Below are 23,760 nucleotides of genomic sequence, written 5' to 3'. Positions count from 1 at the left end.
GTTTCATAATTTTTTTTTGGCTAGGCTGCAGCACTTTGGGAACAATGTGATTTCTTTCCCATGAATTTTCTCAGTTTATGGCAACAATTTGTGCAGCACAAAAATAAGATTGCTTGTAACCTCTCCCAAGGGTAAAATACATTCTCTGGTTTAATTAATGTAGGAAATCATTTTTTTCCCTCTTCAAAGAGAAAAGACTCTTCAGATTAAATGGATCCTTGGTAGGTGTCATAAGCTTGGTGTAATTCATTTTGTAGGCAAAGATACCTATTTAATAACTGGACTGATTGATCCAAGGAACATCACTGACTGTAAAAAGCATCTTTCTTCAGCTATCAACCAAATATGGAATGATGTCTCATACAGAAAGGAGAAAAAAAAACAACCCCAGGAAGTACTTTATAATGATGTGGTTAGTGCGAATGCTATTAGGAAAACTGATGTATTAATTTTAAGATAGATTTCACAGCAAGGATTGAAAATGAAGGTATCCTACTAGGTGATAAAACGACTTGTCATAAGAGCCCTGGTGACATGTCATTTTCTAAGAGACTGAACAATGTTTGATGAAAGAACTTGGTAGATAGCTGCTTGTTTTGAATTTTTTTAAAAAATGCTCTAGCTACATTCCACACACACACCCGCTATCAAATTATATATTTACCTTTATAATAGAAGACTGACTAGATAGCAGTAGCATAATTTCTGATTATTTGCCAAGATAGCTATGAGAATTAAGCTAACATGTTAAGCTTTTTTAAGGAATAATCTCAATGTATGGGATGTTTCTCAATAACATCTTATTTGGGGGACCTATTCAATGGTTCAATGCTCAGTTTGTTAAATCATAGCTTAGTAGGGTGTTAAAAGAGTTGTAAGACCATGTGCCTCATCCTTGTCTTCCTTCCTTCCTTCCTTCCTTCCTTCCTTCCTTCCTTCCTTCCTTCCTTCCTTCCTTCCTTCCTTCTTTCTTTCTTTCTTTCTTTCTTTCTTTCTTTCTTTCTTTCTTTCTTTCTTTCTTTCTTTCTTTCTTTCTTTCTTTCTTTCTTTCTTTCTTTCTCTTATTTCTGGATAAATTAAAACAAACTATCCATTCCAACTCAACAGGGTAAATGGTCTAATGTAAATATATTAACCAATATCTTATTCAGTGTTCAATTCTGGTTCTGGACCCTGTTTATTAACAACTATGTTCTGATTTATAAAACGTGCTTGCAGCAGAGGCAACACTTCTATTAATGAAGCAACTAAACTGGAATGGCTGTTTTCACAAGTGTCTTCATGTTGTAGGATGTGGTCTCGTTGTTTGCAATGAAATCTGCCAAAATTAGTGCTTTAGTGTTCAAATGTTGCATGATATCTGCATTAAAACGTGCATTAAAACTAAAACTGCTACTCACAAGGTTCAGCAGACATGTTTTGCTTCTGTTAAAATGCTTTCCAAAAGTGCTGAAACATCCAGCTTGAAGGTTAAAAGAAAAGGTTAGAAAGTTCATTGGGACATGATTTTTTTTTTAGTATGTGGGATATATGTGCCTATTACAATGCACAAATTAAAGTAAGAGCTGAAAAATCTTATACTATTGACATACATACATTTTCTGTGACTTTCATATTAGACTAATTAATATACTGGACAATAAAAGAGATAGTTTGGTGAACTTTGAGGATGATGATTGCTATTTCTATTTCTACTATTGTTATTGTGTCTTTTCTACCAATTAAACAAAAGATGCTTGATTCATGGGTAGATGTGGCTTACTTTACTGAAACTTCTGTAAGAACTAACTCTGATGAATTTGGAAAAATTACAACATATACAGGCAAACCAACATACTTAATTAGCTGTCACAGGCATACTTATTAAGAAAGACTCAGTCCCTACACCTTTCTCTGCCAAGATACAATCTACATGATGTTGTGGTTTTTATATATAAATTGGGTAAGGTTTGTTATCACAAACAAAAATGTTTGGTGTGTCCAAATCTACTGGTGACTCTGGAGCAGGGGTCTTCAAACTCGGCCCTTTTATGACGCGTGAACTTCAACTCCCAGAATTCCTCAGCCAGGCATGCTGGCTGGGGAATTCTGGGAGTTGAAGTCCATGAGTCATAAAAAGGCCGAATTTGAAGACCCCTGCTCTGGAGTAACTACCACTTGTATGTCTCTCTAGATTGATTCTGCAAACAATTTATTATTTCTTATCTCTAGCTCATCAATATGTGTCTCCATATATTATGAGGAGCAGTTTCTATGATACAAGAGAGAAGACCATTTGTTTTCTTCGATCTGTCTGGTTCTTCTTTATAGTCTTTTGCCAGTCCAATAGAAATTGTTATCTCTCTGCCTGAGAGGGTTGCTTGCTGCATGACAAACTTGCTTGTCTTGAATGCTTCTTCCTGAATTAGGTTTCAGAAGGCACAGCCTGGGATGTAAGGTTTAACTAAAGCAATATTGTTGGTGCTTTGTGTGTTGTTGGATACACTGTGTTGCAATAGAAAGAACAAGAAGTCTGAAAATGTTTGACTCAAAACGACATTTTCTCCAAATGTCTGTTGCAAAGCAGTCTTGAAAATCTGAACAATCTTTTGGTCAGTCTGTTTATAGTCGGCTGAGACACTGCTGATGTGATATGTTGGATTTCATTCCTTTTCAGAAGTCTTTGAACTCTTCAGTTATACATTGTGTAAATTATATAGTCATCAATTGTCCTGGTGCAGCTGTTCTCATGGGCATATATTGCAATGGATCTATAGCATGTGTGGGTGTTGTTGAAGTCATTAGAAATATCTGTGGCTATTCTGAACATGCATCCACAATTAAGAAACCCTTAAATAGTCCTACAAAGTTTATATGAAACATACCTCACTCAGGAGAAGTGCATTTTCTGCTGCTTCCTTTATGGGATCTTTCAGAAAAATGAACCCCCACTGGGTCTACAAGAGTTACAGCATCTACAGGCAATCCAAGAATGCTGGATCACAGCCACACTTAGTCACTCAATAATCCCAGTAACCCGATCTACTGCCATTACTATTCGTTAGCATTCATATACTGTTTCCTGGTGGAAAGATGAGGTATGTTGTTGTAAGAGCCATTTCAACAATCTTAAAATGTTGGTCAATGACATTATTTCCCTTCTGAAAGTATGGGATAGAACTGCCTCTAAAATTACAGTGATTTTCAATGACTAGGGCATCAAGCACTTGCATATGACAGCTCCCAACTTCTATAGGCATGTCTGCCAGCGGTGTTTTTAAGTTCTTGGTTTTGGCATCACATGTAGGCTTAAAAAAAAACTTTCATAATGCCTGGATGTAGAAATTTAACGGCAGGCTGTGCAGCTCACACTAATTGGTAGTTGCTGTGTTGATCAGCAAAGGCCAAAGCATCCTAGGTTTTTGGATTATCTCCCTGAATTAAGAACTAGTTTGATTTTCTCCAGATTCATTGACCCATCTGCACCACACTGGGACATCCCTTTATCACCATTCAGAAAATATTATGTGGTACCAGAGAGGAAGAAACTGGATCCAAAGAAAATAGTTTAGTAGAGGTGATGCTGTTCATTCCAAACCTTCCAAAGGAGCACTTCTATATCCTTTGCTGCTAATTATTTCAAAGAAAAAGCAAGCTTAACCAACCAACACCTTGTTTTCTAACTCAGATTGAAATCGGACATTGAAATCGGAGAAATGAAATTACTGGCTGATGTTCATTAGGTTTTTCTCTTGGTGCTTCTTTCCTTAGCACACAAAGATATCTTCATCTCAGTGACCTTCCAGTAGGTAATGTCTCTGATTTTAAGTGGCAATATCTTTTCCTTCAGCTGCATTCTTTATTGCTTTTAAAGGTAAAGGTAAAGGTTCCCCCGCACATGCGTGCTAGTCGTTTCCGACTCTAGGGGCTGGTGCTCATCTCCGTTTCAAAGCCGAAGAGCCAGCGCTTGTCCGAGGACGTCTCCGTGGTCATGTGGCCGGCATGACTAGATGCCAAAGGCACACGGAACGCTGTTACCTTCCCATCGTAGTGGTCCCTATTTTTCTACTTGCATTTTTACGTGCTTTCGAACTGCTAGGTTGGCAGAAGCTGGGACGAGTAACAGGCGCTCACTCTGTTACGCGGCACTCGGGATTCAACCCGCCAAACTGCTGACCTTCTGATCGACAAGCTCAGCGTCCTAACCCACTGAGCCACCACGTCCCTTATTGCTTTTAGTTCTGTGGAAATGTCTACTAATTCTGTTATGTAGTTGTATGATTATGGGAAATGCAGCAATGGGGGCTCTCAGTGACAGTAGCAGAATATCTATCCCTGTTCTGATGTTGATGTTTTTATTTCTTTGTGCCACAGAACAGAACAGAGGAACCAGAAGCGGAGAATGGGCACGCAAGCTGTAAGTCTCGAGCTTGAAAAATTGGACCCTACTCTTTTCTTTGGACTTGAGAAAGCAAATATTCTATAGCCATTTCATTCTCTTAATCAATCTTGCCTGGCATGCAGGGAAGGAAATGGCAGCAGATGCTCTTCCTAAGACCACTTGGATTCGTTTCAAAAATTAAGTTGCAATTTTCCCTTGGTGGGGGAGAAATTCTAAGATAATGGCTGGATTAATTTGAAATAAGTTTGAATGAGTTTATGTGGCTCTATTTTTATCTCTGCAAAATTCTCCGTGATAGTATGCAGCAGTAAAGAAATGTTGGTTTTGCCAGATTTAATGGAGTTTTATTTTTCATCTTGATTGCTTCTTTTAGCTATATTTTAAAGCAGTTTAACATGTATCTTGAAAGGCAGTGAATAAAGAATCCAAATTAATTAGAATATAAGTTAAGGTAAAACAAGGCAGACCCACAGGACAGTGACTTAAGTGACATCCATTCACTCAGTGGCTGTTCAAAGTTACAACAGTGAGTTATGACTGTTTTTCACACTTATGACCATTGCAGCATCCCATGGTCACGTGATCTAAATTTGGGGGCTTGGCAACTAGCATGTATTTATGAGAGTTGCACTGCTTTGAGATCATGTGATTACCATTTGTAACCTTCCTAGCTGGCCTTCGACAATGGGGAAAGCCAGGTTCATTTGATGACTGCATGGTTCATTTAATAACTGCAGCGATTTGCTTAACAAATGTGGGGGAAAAAGGTTGTAAAATGAGGTGCAACCCACTTAACAACTGCCTCACTTAGCAGTGGAAATTTTGAGCTCAGTTGCAGCGGTAAGTCAAGGGCTACCTGTACACCACCCAACTATATCCATACACCGCATAAAGCCATTTACAGCTCTCGAATTCTTGGTGCCCTTTGAACTTGGATCTTTCCCCCATGACTTTCCATCAGTTCTTCTTGCATTCTGCTTCCTTTCCCATCCCAGATCCCCCTCTACTCAGTTTTTTTTAACTTTTCCAAGTCACATAAGAGGTGTGGTGGGCCGGTGGTTAAAGGTAAAGTTAAAGGTTTCCCCGCACACGCGTGCTAGTCGTTTCCGACTCTAGGGGCCGGTGCTCATCTCCACTTCAAAGCTGAAGAGCCAGCGCTTGTCCGAGGACGTCTCCGTGGTCATGTGGCCAGCATGACTAGATGCCAAAGGCACACGGAACGCTGTTACCTTCCCACCGTAGCGGTCCCTATTTTTCTACTTGCATTTTTACGTGCTTTCGAACTGCTAGGTTGGCAGAAGCTGGGACGAGTAACAGGCGCTCACTCTGCTACGTGGCACTTGGGATTTGAGCCGCCAAAATGCCGACCTTTTGATCGACAAGCTCAGCGTTAGAATGCAGTAATTCAGTTGGCTAATTCTGCCAACTGCCAGCAGTTCAATTCTCACCGGCTCAAGGTTGACTCAGCCATCCATCTTTCCGATGTGGGTAAAATGAGGACCCTATAAACTGCTTATGGAGGGTTGTAAAGCACTATGAAGCGGTATACAAGTCTAAGTGTTGTTGCTATTACTATATGCACTCCAAATATTTTCGTTCTGCCAACTATGCTCTACTCTGCTCTGCTCTACTATGAGGGACCTCCTTCAGATGGTAGCTGTTGGAGATCAACAATGACTACCCTCCAACTTCACCTGAGCTCCCTAAGCCAACCCCTCTGCAGCATAAAGGTATTCCTCAACTTACAACCGTTAGTTTAAAGACTGTTCGAAGTTACAATGGTACTGAAAAAGGTAATATGAACCTTTCTTCACACATACAGTTGTTGCAGCATCCCCATGATCACATGAGCAACTGGTTCATATTTATGAAGTTTGCAGTGTCCCCGGGTCACGTGACCACCTTTTGTGACCTTCTGACAAGCAGAGTCCATGGGGAAGCTGGATTCACTTAAGAACTGCGTTACTAACTTAACTGCAGTGATCCACTTAATTCACCTGTGGCAAGAAAGGTCATAACATGCAGTAAAGCTCACTTAACAACTGTTTTGCTTAGCAACAGAAACTTGGAACTCAGTTCTGGTCGTAAGTTGGAAGTCTACCTGTATCCTATGTAATCTTTCCTAAGCCAGTAAAACATCTCAAAAATGGAAGATGCTATTACACCAGCTATTATTCCAGGCACATTCTTAATAGGGTAAGAATGCCACCTAGACTTTTTAATCCAGGCATGAAAATATCACCAGCTGACCCTGGATAATAGAGCTATCCTGTCTTGCCCCCCATCTCTTGCTCTCTCTTTTTTTTTAACCAGGTAATCAGAAGTAGCTGAAAGCAAATGTTGACCTCCAACGATCTCCTAATTCTTATTTTCTGAGCACAACAGTTAGTCCTCGACGTAAAACGGTTTGTTTAGTGAGCGTTCAAAGTTACAACGGCATTGAAACTGGGATTTATGACCGTTTTTCACACTTATGACCGTTGTAGCCTCTCTGAGGTGATGTGATCAAAATTTGGACACTGGGCAACAGGTTCATATTTATGACAGTTGCCGTGTCCCAGAGTCAGGTGATCACCTTTTCCCAACCTTCTGACAAGCAAAGTCAATGGGGAAGTCAGATTCACTTAACAACCGTGTCAATAGCTTGGCAACTGCAGTGATTCACTTATTATTTATTTTTTAAAAAAAATGTTTATTGATTTTCTAATTTTACATTTAAGTATTTGAAAAGCCGCATGGTGGCTGGGTTAATCGATAATACAATGACATATAAGTATCTTTAGTACAAGTCTCAAGCTGCTACATTAAATTTTTCCTCTCTTCCCCTTAGCATTTACTGTCTCCTGTTTAAACTAATACAATTCTTATTAAATCAATTAAATAAAGATGACATTCTTACATTTATCAATAATTTTTGGCTTATACATAACCTTATTATTTTAACATTCAGTCTTTATAGACAATCAATGTCCTAATTAGTTTCCCCCAGTTTTTAATTTCCCATTAATATTTAACTTAACATTTCATATTTCTAGTTTCCAAGTTTTAAGGAACCAAAGTTCCCATCATCACAACGCATCACAAAGTCTAATATTCAGAATACACATCTGTTAAGTGATTCACTTAACAGCTGGGGCAAGAAAGTTCGTAAAAGGAGGTAAAACCCATTTAACAACTGTCTCACTTAGCAAACAAAAATTTTGGGCTCCACTGTGGTCATAAATTGAGGACTACCTGTCTTTAGGTCCCTACATATTCAGAGACGTGTCAGGGAATAACAAGGAAAGATTGCCAGAGTGCTCCAGCTTATTCCAACTCCAAGTGTCAGCAAACCAACTTACAGTAAATGAGAGGAAAGAAGAAAACAAGGTCCCTTCATCGTATCTTGATAGCTTGGCCAGCACACCTTCCAGGATGGTGACAAACTGAAAAAAAAAGAGAAAGAGAAATTTCAACCAGAGATAAAAGAAATAAATCCCAAATCTCTCATGTTGCATGTGTGCACGCATGCACACACACACGGGCGACAAGAAGCTCTTCTTCATCAAATCATGACAACTGAGGAAGCCAGCAGTCTATTGGTGTAAATGGGATTTTATAAATCTATCCTCAGTCTTCTAAGTAGGACAATTGCTCGAATGGATGTTAACTGATACACTTAGATTAAAAAAAAATACTCATTCTCTAATTAACAGAGTAAGGTAAAGGTAAAGGTAAAGTTTCCCCCGCACATGCGTGCTAGTCGTTTCCGACTCTAGGGGCCGGTGCTCATCTCCGTTTCAAAGCCGAAGAGCCAGCGCTTGTCCGAGGACATCTCCGTGGTCATGTGGCCGGCATGACTAGACGCCAAAGGCGCACGGAACGCTGTTACCTTCCCACCGGAGTGGTCCCTATTTTTCTACTTGCATTTTTACGTGCTTTCGAACTGCTAGGTTGGCAGAAGCTGGGACGAGTAACAGGCGCTCACTCTGTTATGCGGCACTCGGGATTCGACCCGCCAAACTGCCGACCTTCTGATCGACAAGCTCAGCGTCCTAACCCACTGAGCCACCACGTCCTAATTTACAGAGTAGTCAATGGCAAAAGAGAAGCCAAGATGTCCTTATTAAAGGAACATATTGATTATTCTGGGTTTTTCTGGCATTTAATGTTCTTATTACTTAAGATTATTTAATTGGCCTTTAATAATAGTTCCATATAATTGGAATGACTTCATAAAACGAACAAAGGACAGTCAACCCTGCTTTTTTGGCATCAGTTCAAGTGCACATAGATTAACTATTACTACAAACAGACTTTGAAGAAGACAATGTGGGGCACTTGTAATAACTATTAGTTTGTGAGATTAATATTTATAAACAAAGTAAATAACATTTTTGTTACCTTTAAAGCAAAACACTGATGAAATTAAATGGCTTGTTATGACCTGATTATACCTGCCAGTATAAGAATTTTGCAAGCAATGGTTTTACCCAGTAACAATTCCTGATTGGAATTAGAATTAGTATATGAGGGGTCCTTGCTGCTGTCTGAGCTTGGTTATTTCCTTGTAGACATTTCATTATCCAAACTAGGTAACATCATCAGTGCACTAGTTTGGGTAATGAAATGTCGGCAAGAAAACAACCAAACTCAGAGAGTATCAAGGACCTCACAATTCAACCCTGAGCTACAAATATTCTTCTTTATTGATAGAATTAGTATATGTCATTATTGATATAACAACTGCCTTCTACTCTACAGATGGTTGTAGTAGCCTTACATTTGTTCATTTCCTAGAACCTTTTTACCTTTTTCTCCCACATGACTTCCATTAAGTTCAGCCACATTATTCCAATGTAATGGCAGAATTTATAAACTTCTATTGATGTGGTAGACATGGCAAATGGCTAAGTCTGAATTATTGGGGTGTTCATCAAGCATTCCTCTTTGATGGCTTTAAAATAAATGTATTAAAGACTCACAAGGAGCATAAAGAATGCTTTGTTTTAGAACATCTTAGTATTTACACCAGGCCCATTTCCTCTTGTGATAGGGTGAAATTACTGAGGGAATGACCAAGTACTGGGGAATGAATAAGTAAGAGGAACAAAAAATATTCATGTATCACAAAATGGTCCAAGCCTACAAAATGTACATACACAGCAGTACACTAGAGTATATACTTTAAATCCAATCAATAAAAAGATACACTAAATCTTAAAAGTCATAAATAATGTTTTATAAACCACTAGTAGTGGATCTTGAGAACATGGATGAGATGCCCAAAGAGGTGAGATCTACAACTTGTCAAATTTATTTATTTATTATTTCAATTTATATATCTCCCCATTTCAAATATATGACTCTCTGGCTTGCAATTTCTGTTGATTTTTCTGGCTGATGGAATCACTCTAAGTGGCTCTATGATTAACGAATGTCTTCCTATGGGAAGGGATTTTTTCTCCCCCATCTTGCTTTTAAAGGAAGCAGTAAGGAAAGCAAACTTCCTTAAGCAAATACTTTTGCTAAAGGTTTTGAAAAGAGACCTCACCACTGCAGAATGCAAGTATAAAAGTACTGAAAGTAAAAGTGAATAAAGTCAGCCACACTGCCTCAAGAACTACGGTATTTGTGTGTGTGTGTGTGGGGGGGAAATCCCAAATAAAACTTCTTCCAGAACTGTAAAATGTCTTGCTTCCTTATCTTGGCTGTGAACCTTGTTTTCCCTAAACGTGGTAATTGGAATGAGCTGATAGTTCATGAGTTTTGGGGACCCAAAGAGATTTGTATGGATTTATATGGAAAATTCAGTGGGTGTTTAAAGTGGGAAGGTAGAGAGAAGGGGTAGTTTGAGTTGGAGTTGTGTGCTGGGAAGTTTAGGAGAACACCCAAAGATCAGGGATGTCCACTCAGAGGTCATGTTCTCCAAAGGAACCTCAGCATTCTAAGGCTGTCAAGGACCAGTGAAGAACAAACAACCAGCGATCTTAAAGATATCATCGAATTCTAAAACTACAAGTTACATGTATATTGTGATCCATAAACTGTAATTGAATACAGTTAGTCCTTGACTTATAGTCGCTTAGCCAAAAAAAAAAAAAAAGAAAAAAGGGCACAACTTGGATTTGAAATTCTGATGGCCAGCACCCACAACGCCATGGTCACATGATTGCAACCAGCCCACACTTATAGCCATTTGCAGCATGACTGTCATTTATGCCTCTTTTTTTTTGCCGGAAACCTATGTCTATATCCAGTTTCCAGCAAAAAAAGCACCTATGGTGGACAATGGATTCATTTAAGAATTGCATACACACACACACACACACACACACAATATATAAATCAGTTCTGTCATGTGATGACCTGTTTAATGACTGGCATGATTTTCAGTCATAATTATTTATTTATTTATTTATTTATTTATTTATTTATTTATTTATTTATTTATTTATTTATTATTTGGATTTATATACCACCCCTCTCCCGAAGGACTCGGGGCGGTGTACAGGGCATAATTCTGGATTCAATTATCGTAATAAGTAGAGGACTACCTGTACCTTTTTTCTGCTCCATTTTATGCACATGACAATCATGAGACGTTCAATCTATCAAGACTAAGTAGCGTTAGATTTCTTTCATGACAAACAACAAACCATCTAATTGTCTTAAATGTGCCACATTTGTATGGGAATGTGTGTGTATTCCCTTTGAATGATAATATTAACCATGAATACCTTCACCTGAGGTTGAATGTTACCTTTGCTACAAGGAGCGTTATCATTTCTTTGACGGTTTCTTCAATTAGTTCATCTATTTTTGAATGGTACTGGTGCTACGGATGGAAGAAGAATGGAAGTAAAATATTATTAGTGTAAATCAATTGCAATACACATAGCTATTTACTTTTACTGCAGATATTGACTATGGTGCTTCAATGTTGATTAACATGTGTTCTAATGTAGTGGCCAGTAATGAATTAACATATACACAATGCCTCTGACTAAGGAGCCTCTGACAGGAATTTGTGAATGTTGGTCAAATCCTAATTGTGATTTCGTGCATGCAGCTGAGCCAACATTAAGGAGAATCAAATGCATGCAGGATAAACATCTAGCATCTCTTTGCTATACGTAAATCAGGAAAATAAGAAGCGCCAGTGGTAAAAGAGCATATTACATCTGCTGTTCACAGTTCTTTAAGTCTGAAATAACAACTTGAAATACAGGTCAACACTGGCTAGCACAACGGCAGCTGTTTTGGGGCGCAGAGCAAAGCTGTTGTGTCAGAGGAAACCTATAGATGAGTGACACTGAAGCAGAGAAGCTTCAGCATGTGGAGCCATCGAGTATGAACAACTGGAAGCAGAATATCAGTTTTAGAATCCACCTTTTGAAAGGAAATTAGATAAGTATGTAGCGTTCCAATTCAGGTGCTGGTTAAGCACTCGAGCGAATTGGGGCCTTTTTGACCAAGTGTAATAATGATTGAGACATGGGTGTTCTGAGTCATGCAAAAGATGGCAAGTGCAGTACTGGGACCCCTCCAGTTAGGTCATGCTGGGGCCTTCGGTTAATGCCGACTCATAGAAAAGATTGATACCAACAAAACATCCACGTCACTTTCTACACAGAGTTCCTCCCCTCCCCTCCCCCCCATTCCTCCACCCAAATACTGACCAGATCAAACTTAACTTTGTTCTGAGTTGTTTTCAAGGAAGATAAGAACATTTTCAGCTAATTTGTAACAAACATGCTTCCTTTTTCTTAAAAAAAAAAAGTCTTTGGGTGACTAAACAAACACTATGGCGTATTCTTTTGTTTTGCCAAGAACAGACAAAATATTTAATATATGATGATTTTCTTCCACATCGCCTCTCCCCCACATTAAATAAAACATTGAAAGTGCTGATCTTAGTCACTGTATTTATTGCCACTTGTTTGTGCTAATGTTATTTTAAAATGTTAATATACAAGCAAAAAGCAATCTAAAATACAAAAAGGAAAAAAAAATCAAACCAAAACAAAAAAAAGCAGCATTAGAATAGACAGATCTGTGGTAAATACTAAATTGTGCTTTAGGGAACAAAGGAGTGTGAGGGGCAATTAGAAGTGTCAGACCTTGGTCCCTTAGCATTGACTAAAGTTCCTTTGCTAGTTTGAGCTGCTCAGTGTTTGCTTTATTTATTTATTTTTTTCTCAATGGAACAGTCACATTCTACAACAGGAACTTGGAAGAAAAGAAAACAAAACGTAAGGACACACTTACCCACTCTTTAGCAAACTTTCAGATGATTGGGGACAGAAATAAAGAGGAAGGTGCAGAAGACAGGAAAAAGAACATATGAAGGTAAACAATAAATAAAAACAAAACCTTCAAAAGAATGGGACCGTATAAACAGGGGGCTATGAAAATGCAGCGGCATGCAGAGAAACAATAAGCAACAGGAAATGAAATTATGAATAAATTCCCCTTCCCCCCCCCCCCCTGAAATACCCAGAGAGATTGCTACTGGAGAGAATCGCGCAGAAATTCAAAAAGGGGTTTTTGAAAAGGGAACAAGGACACCTACATAGAACATGCAGGGGTAGGCAACCTCGGCTCTTTTATGACTATGCTGAATTCTGGGAGTTGAAGTCCATGAGTCATAAAAGAGCCGAGGTTGCCTACCCCTGCGCCTAGTGAGACAGAGAAATATCATTTTGTTACAATTGAAGAAAAAAAAAAAGACCATATGAACAGTGCAGTGGCGTGGCAGCTGTTTTTTTTTTTTGAGTTTCAATGGGCAGATTTATTAAGCTCTCTTGCTCACTGGATTTTATGAAAATGACACTTGGAAAGAGAGACGCTCCCAAAATGAAAGGAGCTTTTCCTGACTCGCTTTGTACTTCAAAATCAAATCGATTCTTGGCTGTTCTAGTTACCGGCTGTAATTAACATTTAAGTCACCATAATAACGTTAATCTTACACCAATTGAGTTCACTAATGGCTTAGTTGTTTTTAGGGATTTGGTGGCTTATCTGATACATAATCTCCAGATCTGAGATATGGCTAAAGGAAAGATAAACTTTCTGTTCAAATGGGATGCAGAGCACCCAATGCCATCCTTTCACTGATGGCCCCTTCGTGCTTTGTAGAACTACACAATTGGGATGAAAAAGAGGACAGTTGCGTCAAGAGTTCAAGACTACCTTTAAGGCTGTATCTATAGGAGGGCTGTCCCAAACTTGGCGATATGTGGACTTATGGTCTTCAACTCTCAGGATTCTGGGAGTTGACTGGCTGGGGAATTCTGGGGGTTGAAGTCCACAGGTCTTAAAAGTGCCAAGGTTGGACACCTTCATCTACACCTTCAATAGAATCAGATGGTAGAGATCCAAATAATAGAGCAAACAATACCACCTTACTCTGAAGGGGTTTTTATATATGTCTGCCTAATTAAATAAAAGAAAAATCTGCAGGTAGAGAACCAACTGGGTTGATCAAGAGCCTTTGCTCAATGACAGAGCAGACACTTTTTATGCAAAAGCTTCCAGGTTTTATTCTTTAAATTTCCAATTAAAGGAGAACCAGAAACCCTGGGAAAATCCCTGCCAGAAGGAAATGAGCGGAAAGAATTCCTCCATGCCTGAGTTCCTCTCAGCTGCCACCAAACAAAATGGCAAATGCCAGGATGAATGATGTGATTGGCATAAGGCGCCTTCCTGTCTATCTTTTCTTCCAATAGGGTGAAGCAAAGATCTATTTTACTTACAGGTTAAAGCTGTAGAGCTCGTTCCACCATTGTAGGACTCTACCACCCCATTCAATTGGCTGTGTACATTTGGACTAAATTGCAGAGGTGTGTTCTAGATGCACTGGGGTATGGAAGTGTGTGTGTAGAAATGGGTGGGGAGAAGCAAGTCAGCATCATTTAAAGTGTGCCTGGGCATGCATGCACCAATAATGGCACAGAAGTCCTGGAGAGGTTTGGAAAGACAGTGCTTGCAACCTGCAGCAAGGTCGGGGAAATCAACAAAGGATGCAAGGAAAAGCAGCAGCATTTTGAAATCCCACCTAGTGCTTGCTTCTGCCTCCCTTCCTCATACTGAGGGCCTAAAGACAGAGACTTAAGGAGTTGTTTCCATCCGTCCTTTGAAGAAAGCTGCTAGGTTGGCTCAAATTAGCTGGGAAGCACTGACAGGCCTCCTTTGGCACAGGAGCGTGAGGAAAGTCAGGAAGCAGCCTTGCCAGAAAGGTACTTTCCCAATTTGTGCTAGGATTAGAAGACCACATACATCCTCCTTGGACCCCCATCTTCTAAACAGGTTATTTCACGTGCAACCCCTCCCCCTCTCCTCTTTCTCCAGCAGCCACAAACACTTTTGCAGATATTTCCTCTGGAAGGTGGGATGCGGGCAGTCCTGCTGAGAAGTCACATGCCATATCATGAAGAACGTGCTCAACAGAACAATTGCTGAGACCCACAAAGCCATAGATGTGTTCTGCCGAATGGGATCCTTTGAGAGACTGAGACATACTACCCACTAAGTACAGAATGAAGCTTGCAACTGGACATCATGCACACTAGGGGAGCTAGGTTGGTCAATTCACCATTCAGAAAGCACACAAAGGCAAAACTATCTTTTTTTGGGTACAATACTGTATACACCCAAATCTGGCACAGTCTGCCCCTAATGCATGCATGGAAATGGGCTCCTTTTGCATGCATGGTAGGCTGAGCAGAAAGACATCAAAGCACGTGCAAGTTGGACATTTCCAAAAGTGCACCAATGCTTTTGAAAATGCAGTCCACGAGAAATGGTGGCAAAGCGTAGAATTTAAAAGAAAATATTCTCTCAACTGGTTTCTAGCCCCCTCCCCATCGGGTTTTGCATATAAGTCCAAAGACATGCTTAATTTGCCACATTATCATATTGTTTTAATCAGGGCTTTTTTTCTCATAGAACGCTCAGAACGGAGTTCCGGCACCTTTTTTGGATGGAACCTTGTAGGGTAGGCAAGGCGGGTTGTATGACATGTGTGAGTTCCGGCACCTTTTTCTTTTACAAAAAAAGCACTGGTTTTAATCAATAACTTTTGTTTGTTGGAGATGAGGAAGGGTGACAATTCTCATGCCAGTGTTCATTTTTGTTGGATAAATTATGAGTTTTAACTAAAACGATGGCTAGGTGTGTGCAAAATAATACAGTGTGAAATGTATTGACAAATATATTTTCAATTAAAATCTTGTTTACAATGCAAATAAGAAAGGCAGCAGGCACAGCAGCACTAGAATGGAGCCAGAAAGATTAAAGACTTGATCCTCAAAGTTCCTCATCCTGGCAAGTACTATTGAAACAAACAGAACGTATGCTGGTGGAATTGAACAGGAAGATTAAATCTTTAAGGAGAGAAATAGCTCTGACCTTCGGAAAGCAAAGCAAGCACTACATCTTTTTCCCAAACATTTCTTCTCAATTAATTGAGAAGATGGGCCAACAAGTTCATGTTCACTGAAGTTAAATTCTACTCAGAATGAATAATAATTAATCAGAATTATTATTAGAATAAAATAGAGCTGGAAGGGATCTTGGAGGTCTTCTAGTCCAGCCCCCTGTTCAAGCAGGAGAATCTATACCATTTCAGACAAGTGACTGTCTAGTCTCTTTTTAAAAGCCTCCATGATGGAGTGCCCATGATTTCTGGAGGCAAGCTCTTCCACTGGTTAATTGTCCTGACTGTTAGGAAGTTTCTCCTTAATTCCAGGCTGCTTCCCTCTTTGGTCAGTTTCAGATTCCATCGTGTTATAGAACAGGATTACTGTCTTCCATATGTTTCTTTACACTCACTTATAAATCAACATTTAAATCAGTGCTGTGCCCTTTCAGTTCATGGGATTGTAGTATAAAGATATTGGGGTTTTGGCTAATCTTACAGCAAAAGATACCTTAAAAAGAACTTTGACATCTTATTCCCTCTCTAGTTTCATCACCGTTTAATGTGGATGATAGGGATTAATGTATGGTGTGGATGTGGATTTATAAACGGAAGATTTTGTTGTTGGCAGACATTGAAATGGTGAATGCCTAATGATTGCTTTCCAGGTTCCCATTGCACAGAGATTCTATGGCTGTTCAAACATTTGCCTCAACTGTTCCTGCAACTAAGCAACTACTGCTTCATTTAGCATTGGTAGATGCTCCCATCATATTGAGCACATAACAAGTCAGCTTCTTCACATGTGTTGGAGAGGTGGCCTGCAAAACACTCATTCCAATATATTGACTATTCTGGCTAGACTTTGATGGGAACTGGGAAATGTCACAAGAAAAGGGGAAAGCTGTGGCAAGGCAGATGGACTCTAACTTGCATATGCTAAACTAACTTGGTTGTCAACAATTCCATAGATTTGTTGAAATTCAGAGTGGGGAATTCAGACATGTTAAGAACATGACTGGTTCTTGTGTTTTGTTCATTGAAAACAGTGAAGGAGGAAATAAGGAAACCATAGTTTGACTGAAGACAAAGGGGTTAAACCTGGATTCCTTCTTGTCTTAATCTAAAAGCCTCCTATTTTATAAGACGACGGCATGAAAAGAACAATCATTTAGTGCCATATCTATTCTGACTCTTGGATTATTTGTCCAGCTCCATGTGGTCTATCTGTCGCTCCCAACTTGGCATCCTCCAGACGTAATGTGACAACTTCCAAACTATGCAAGTCCCAACATATCTAGGAATTGGGGAATTAGGGGAGATTACTCTGGCCTTAAAATATCTCCTTCAGAATCTTTCCATCATATACCATCTGATCTCTGTCTCTAGATGGAGCAGAGATTGAATTTGGGATCTCTGAATGGCAAGCATCTGCTCCACCCTTAAGCTATAGATAAGCTCTAAGCTTCCTAAGTCTGGATGACAGTATTTTAATTAGAGTAAGAACATCCTTTTCCATGAGTGATTTTCAAAGATACATTAATGGCAACCCTGCGGCAGAGAGTTATATAACATACTTGTCTCTGTGGAATCAAAGTCTCCAGTGAAAATATGGAACAAGTAGTTCAGGAGGGGTGGGGAACATAAGATTTGTGCAGTGAATTGGTAAATGCTAATACTACCTTCTGCTGCCTTCAGCCCAAGAGCACCCACACAAGAAGCAGCATAAGATGGGAGAAAGTCAACAAGCATAGCCATAGGTTGCCCTTGATGACCCTGCCGCTCCTACATTGCTATTTTACTCCAGATAACTGAAAATGAATTTGTTGAGTTCGCTCTGAACTGTGGGGTCCTTGGTGCTCTCCAAGCTTGGTTGTTTTCTTGCAGATGTTTCATTATGCAAATTAGATAATATCATCAGTGCTGAGTAGGTAATGAAACATCTGCAAGAAAACAATCAAGCTCGGAGAGCACCAAGGATCCCTCATTTCAACCCTGAGCTACAAGTATTCTCCTTTATTGGTTCTGCCATCTGCTTCAGAATTGGCGACCTCATATGCTGGTGTTTCCCATTGTCCAGGCCACCTCAAACAGCCAAGTATTAACCATACTGAGCCATCAACAGCATTCATTTCTTGGAATACTTTCTCTTTCCGGCATTTCAAAAGTTTCTTTCTACTATAACCTTATAGTTGCCTTATAGATTTGTTTCTTCATTCATTCACATTGTGTGAATTATATTCTCCCCCTGCTTTTATACTAAGTCCTTCTAATGTTTTTGCAACCTTGTGTTCAACTCAACATTTTCTTTACTTTAGGGTGATTCTATTTATACAAAAATATAGTACAAAAAACAAATGAATAAATTAATATGGAAAACTGGACTCAGAAGGTACACTGTACCATGATAGGCAGTTGCATTAGCTAAAGCTAAACTGCTTTGCAGGAGTGGCTTGCTACTTCAAATTATCCCAAACTATTGGAAACTTTAGCCTTATTTGTTGATAGATGAAGTTTCCTAGGCAGATTCCATCTGATTTGAGTAACTGTATGTGAGAGGCACTATAGAACTGCTAACAGATTGTGTATATGCTGCATTTTCATCAGTGACCAAATCTGACCTTGGAAATGAAACAAAAACATACCGGATCAAACTCAACATGTTTTATACATACATTTCTGCCTGTCCATACATTAAAAATTCAGAGGAAAAATATTTAAGGGGTAAATTATGTCTGCCAAATGTCTGAACAGCTGCCTTTAAATACAAGGACACAGGAGAATATGGGCATATGTGTTCAGCATAATATTTTCCCTAAAATGTATTTAATTATTCTATTTCTGATCATACAAAAAAAAAAACCTGCAACCAAGTTTGTGGGATCATTATGGTGGAAAAGCCTTACGGTGTAATACTTGTATTTTTCTCAACTTAAAGAAACTGTGAATATTTCAGAAACAAAGCGACCGTATGAGATGAACTCTTTCTGCCCTGAAATTGTTGTGGAAGTAGGGAAATTTTGTTTAAGCTCATTAATCAAATTTCTTTGTTTGACCAGCCAATTCCATTACCTGCTGGGAAGAGAAACTACTGCAAATTGATTGTTGTCATGTAGGGTAAAAATTTGGATCAGCTTTATGATGAGTAAAGAAGGGAGATATTTATTAAAAAGAAGAACTGAAAAATGTGAGAATCACTCAGGAATTTCCCCTGAAAAGAGGCTGGGGTGGGTATTCAGGAGACCCTGGGAGTGATAGCATCAATCCTTAGATTGGAAACTAACAAAACATCCCCACTGCACCCAACATGGATGGCAGGAGGTTAAAATGCAGTAAAAACAAGCATATCTTTTTCTCTTGAATTAAAGATATACATGGACCTAGTACAATAGTTAAAATCCAGTATTGCCCTTCTTATTTTGAGGAAGGAGTAGGAAGAAAATCTAATATAATTGGCAGCTGTTCATTTAAGGGTGAATTTTTTTATCTTGAAGAGGAACAGGGAAAATAAATCAAAGAGAGAAGGGGTGTTTGTAACTGAAATTAATACAAGAGCAAACAAAAGAGAGTAAGAAACAGAAACATGTATGAAACAGTAACATATGCATTGGCAATTCACATCTGATCCATGGGTCTATTAGATTTTGTTATTTGTTTAAAATACTTTACTACAGCAAATGCTACTTTATGTAATCACTGTGGAATCTCTGCATACGTTCTCTAAGAAGCGGACATGGATGTACTAAAATGTACTAAGGCTAATTCTTTGTACAACTCAATTGCTTGTCATCAGTTTATCACCATGATGGTTATAGCTCTGCAAACATGAATAACAAATCATATTGGCTATGGCAAAGTAGTTGATGTGACTTTTGTCTATGTTGTACCTAGTGAGAAATAAATTTGATAGCTAGTTAAAATTGAAGACTATCGTCTAAAATTTGTGAGTCAAGCCTACTTTTAGTTGTAGTATAAGGATAACGCTATCAGATAGCGCTGAGCAATAGTGGATAGCTTTACTTACTGATGAGAATTATGAGATACAAACCAGGAGTACTGAAAAACAGGTACCAAATGTTTAAAGAGAAAACATTTTAAAAAGAAATTTTGTTAACAGAAAATCAAAAGATTACGGACAACCAAATCGTCTTTTTTTCTGGGGGAATCATATTCTCCAAAGCTTGTTTTGTAGCTTTTCACATGTGTGTAAACTTTTTTGCTAACCCAAAAGTGCTTTTTCAAAAGACAACTGGACTTTGTTTTTTCTTGAAGACGTTTTGCTTCTCATCCAAGAAGCTTCTTTAGCTGGATGTGAAGCGAAGCATCTTCAAGAAAAAAAACAACAAGTCTGGTTGTCTTTTGAAAAAGCAATTTTGGGGGCAACTACGATTGGGATGACTGAGAATCTCCATAGGCTTTTTTGCTAACCTTTTTTTAACCTGCTTTAGTACTTTCAGAAGCTGTAGTTTAACTACTGCAGTGATAACAGACGTTGGGTGAGGAGATGCAGCACTGAGAAGGAGATGGAAGGAAAGTGGCTGTTGTTTCTGGTTCTAAATATCAAGGAAACGATTATCACGGAAGCATTTCTTTTATTTTCCTCCCAACTTACAGTGAATGGTGTGAAGATGGCATGTGCATGTTGGATGAGAGTTTGTGATAGTGGTTTGTAGCATGAGGGGTTGGTGTGAGTTGTGTGAATGGTGTATATGAACAACTATGAGAATGTGGTCCATGTGTATTGTGAATGGTGTATTTTATTTATTTTTTATCTGCCATAACTGAATAGTCCTTAGGCACTATCAACATAGATGTGTTTGCGTGTGTATGAAATGTGAGTATATGTAGGCTTCTTGTTCTCTGAGCTTCTCAACTCAGAATATTCTTTGGATTGCCCACATTCCTCATTAGCTTGCAGTAAATCATACAAAAGTCTAGCAACTGTTTGGCCAAAGTTTTTTTTTTGCTATAGTGATTGGAACTTTATCATGCTAAATCTTTAAAAGAGGTTTCTGTAGGACTCACATCTTTTCTTCTGCCCTCTTCTCAGATCAAGAAAAATCACTGAAAGTTTGTGATTAGTTCTTATCCCTCTCTCTCTCTCTTCCTTTCATACATATGGATTTAAAGGCAGAACTGTAATGGATCTGGGAATGGGAGAAGCCTAGTCTGATATTTTTCCCTGGGGTATTATCTGCAAAAGCAGAATGAAAAGCTGCACAAGTTGAGGTGATGTAAGAGAAAGCTTGAGATTCTTGGTATTGAAGCCATTTATGGACCAAAAAGCATAGGGGGTTCGTTAGAAATTAAATTTGGATTTTGGTGAGGGAAATGTTTTAGCACCCACAACAGTCAATTTGCATCTTGGAATAAATCACAGAAGATAGCTAAAACAAAACAAACATAAAGAAATGATAGATTAAAGCAAGAAAAAGAAATGTGGACAAAAGGAATTGACTGGTTAGATGGTGAGCCCAATCTCACCCTGCATCCAGTCCCTCTTTCTGGACCTTTAAAGTATCCAGATTAGATAGATATATTCAACAAAACAAAACAAAATCGAATTGGAACACGTAGGAAATAAATTCTGCACATGAAACGTTGGAATAGCTTGCATTACTGAAAATGTGATAGAAACATCGAAGCCCTGGATTGGTCTTAAATGGAGATGAAAAATGTTGAACATTGTTTAAAGTCTTCTGAGCAAAACCGATTCAGAGGATACATTTCATCAAGTTCAATTCAGCATGTCTTTCTACTTCTTCACATTACATTAGAATTAGAAAACCTCAGGTTATAATGGTGTCTCTTAGAAGGAAAACAAATTAGACCAGCAGATGATAAAACTGGACCAGTTTGGAGCATTAAGGACCTTGAAGTATGTTAAAACATAGCATCCGGAGATTGCCTTTTTTAAAAGCAACAGATTAGTTGAACAATTTATTTCCCTTTAAAGATTTTAGTTTCACTATTTATGTTTTTTTTCCATGATAGTCAAAATAATGTCTTCTTTTCAACTTGGAAAAGATTAATGTTTTGAGGAAAAAACATTCCAAAGTTGAGTTAATGACTCAATATTGCACACTGTCAAGCATACATAGGCCATGTTGTAGGTATGTTGTGCACATCAGTCTTTGCCAAAAGTCACCACTAGATGACCATGGATCTGATTATCTGCACTATGTAAACTGATTTGATGGAATGATCCAGGATTTTCATCTGCACAGCCTCTATAAGACTAAATCCACAACAGTTAGAACGTTTCTGAATCTAGCAAAAGAAGCGGACCGTTCTTCTCTTAAAAATTACATTTTTTTTTCATAATGCATTTTACCTCTTGGCCCATTTCCATACTGCAAAGTTTTGTTGATTGAGCTTTGGCATCAACCATAACATTAAACATGGTGCATATTGACTGAGGAACTCGGAAATCTGTTGATCGGCTTGTTTTCTGTAGTTTTACTTCAAATGCAATCCGGGTTCTATGAAGCATGATTAAAAAAAAAAAAAAGGAAGATGTTTGGCTGTGTTATAAACATACTGCATTAAATAATCCTTGTAATCAATGCAACACAATCTGAAGGCTTCAGAGCAAAGGACACTGCAGGCTGATGTGAAGGTCGGAAGAAAAAAGAGATCAAGGCAGCTGTGTTGGTCTGGCCAAGACTGTCCACAGGGTGTGATTAAAAAAAAGTTCCTTCATCACCACACCTCCAACATTTAGGCTGATAATTCGGATACATACTTGCAAGCTTTTTAGGATCTAAATGCCATCTATAAAACATTTTGTAAAAATTCTCTCTTAGATTTTGAGCTTGAGTGTGGTGATGAAGATGCAACATATTTTCATATATGGTGGACATGTAAGAAGGTTAAGGCTTTTTGGATAAAAGTCTGGTGGAATATGCAGAAGATTTTTAAACAGAGGATAAAGTTTTGTCTGCAACTTTTTTTGTTGGGAATAATTGCAGACGCTACAGTTGTGGACATTAAGTTGATGCTGAACTTAATTACGGCGGCAAGACTTTTGATAGGCCAATATTGGAAGAAAGAGGAACTGCCGACCATAGAAGAGTGGACTTTAAAGGTTTCCGACCTGGCAGAGATGGCGAAGATTTCGGCCTATTTGAAAGATCATTCGCAAGAACGCTATATTATGGAATGGAGAAAATGGATTGATTTTATCCAGAACAAGTATAGGGTTAAGAAGTTTTATGTAGCATTTGAATAAGTCTTCTTTCGTTTTTCTTTTCTTTTCTTATCTTAGTTTCTTTTTATACATATTTAATATTATTAAGGTTTGTCTTATCCTATATAAGCTAGAGAGTGATGGATTTTAGAGTTTATAATTGTTAGTATATGATTGTTTATGATTGCTTTTTATATATATACCTTGTATTTAGATCTGGGAAGTCGGGGGGGGAGGGGGGGAGGGGGGGAGGTAGGGAGGGGGGAGGAGGGAGGGGGAAGGGGGGATTCTTAAAGGTGAATTGTATTTTAAAACTTTTCAATAAAAAAAAAAAGTTAAGATGGCAGCCATGGTGGTGTGGCCAAACTTTCATCTGTTTTCACTCATTAAAAAGGCGGAGCTTCAATTGAATCATAGTGATTGCTGTCTTGACTTTTTGGACCACAGTTTGAGAAATGCATTGATATGGTGGAATGATAAGTGTCCTGAGTGTCCTTCATAATGTTTCTCAAACAGAAGTTTATTTATTGATTGATTACATTTATATGCCACCAGTCTTACTGATAAAGTGACTCTGGGCTACTTGTGAAATAGCAAAAAGGTAAATATAAAACCAGTTAACATTAATAAGATTTAAATAAGAACTAAAAACAAGGAGATGGATGGCACCAGGGTGAAATCTTTTCTCCTATCCTGCCAACCACCTCCAGCCAGCAAAACCATATTTTTAAGGTCTTTCTGGAGCACCAGAAGGGTGGGGGCAGATCTCACTTCCTGTGGCAGAATGTT

At 38.6% G+C, this 23,760-nt stretch overlaps 1 protein-coding gene across 6 annotated transcripts in view; it reads right to left on the bottom strand.

Moving 5' to 3' along the window:
• The window catches only part of CADPS (calcium dependent secretion activator), a gene marked incomplete at both ends in the record, with an annotated part of 451,066 nt that overhangs the window by 68,379 nt on the left and 358,927 nt on the right, over positions 1–23,760 (bottom strand). For all 6 annotated transcript variants that reach the window (XM_081320037.1, XM_081320036.1, XM_081320040.1 and 3 more), the window contains 3 exons: positions 7,723–7,806; positions 11,124–11,198; positions 22,117–22,264. In XM_081320037.1, coding sequence (XP_081176163.1) covers positions 7,723–7,806; positions 11,124–11,198; positions 22,117–22,264 — 307 coding nt within the window. The remainder of the gene's footprint in view (positions 1–7,722; positions 7,807–11,123; positions 11,199–22,116; positions 22,265–23,760) is intronic.

The sequence above is a fragment of the Vipera berus genome (assembly GCF_964194415.1).
Source record: "Vipera berus genome assembly, chromosome: 2".
Classification (NCBI taxonomy): Eukaryota; Metazoa; Chordata; class Lepidosauria; order Squamata; family Viperidae; genus Vipera; species Vipera berus.
Note: the sequence above shows the minus strand (reverse complement) of the source record. Positions and strands in the feature narration are given on the sequence as shown.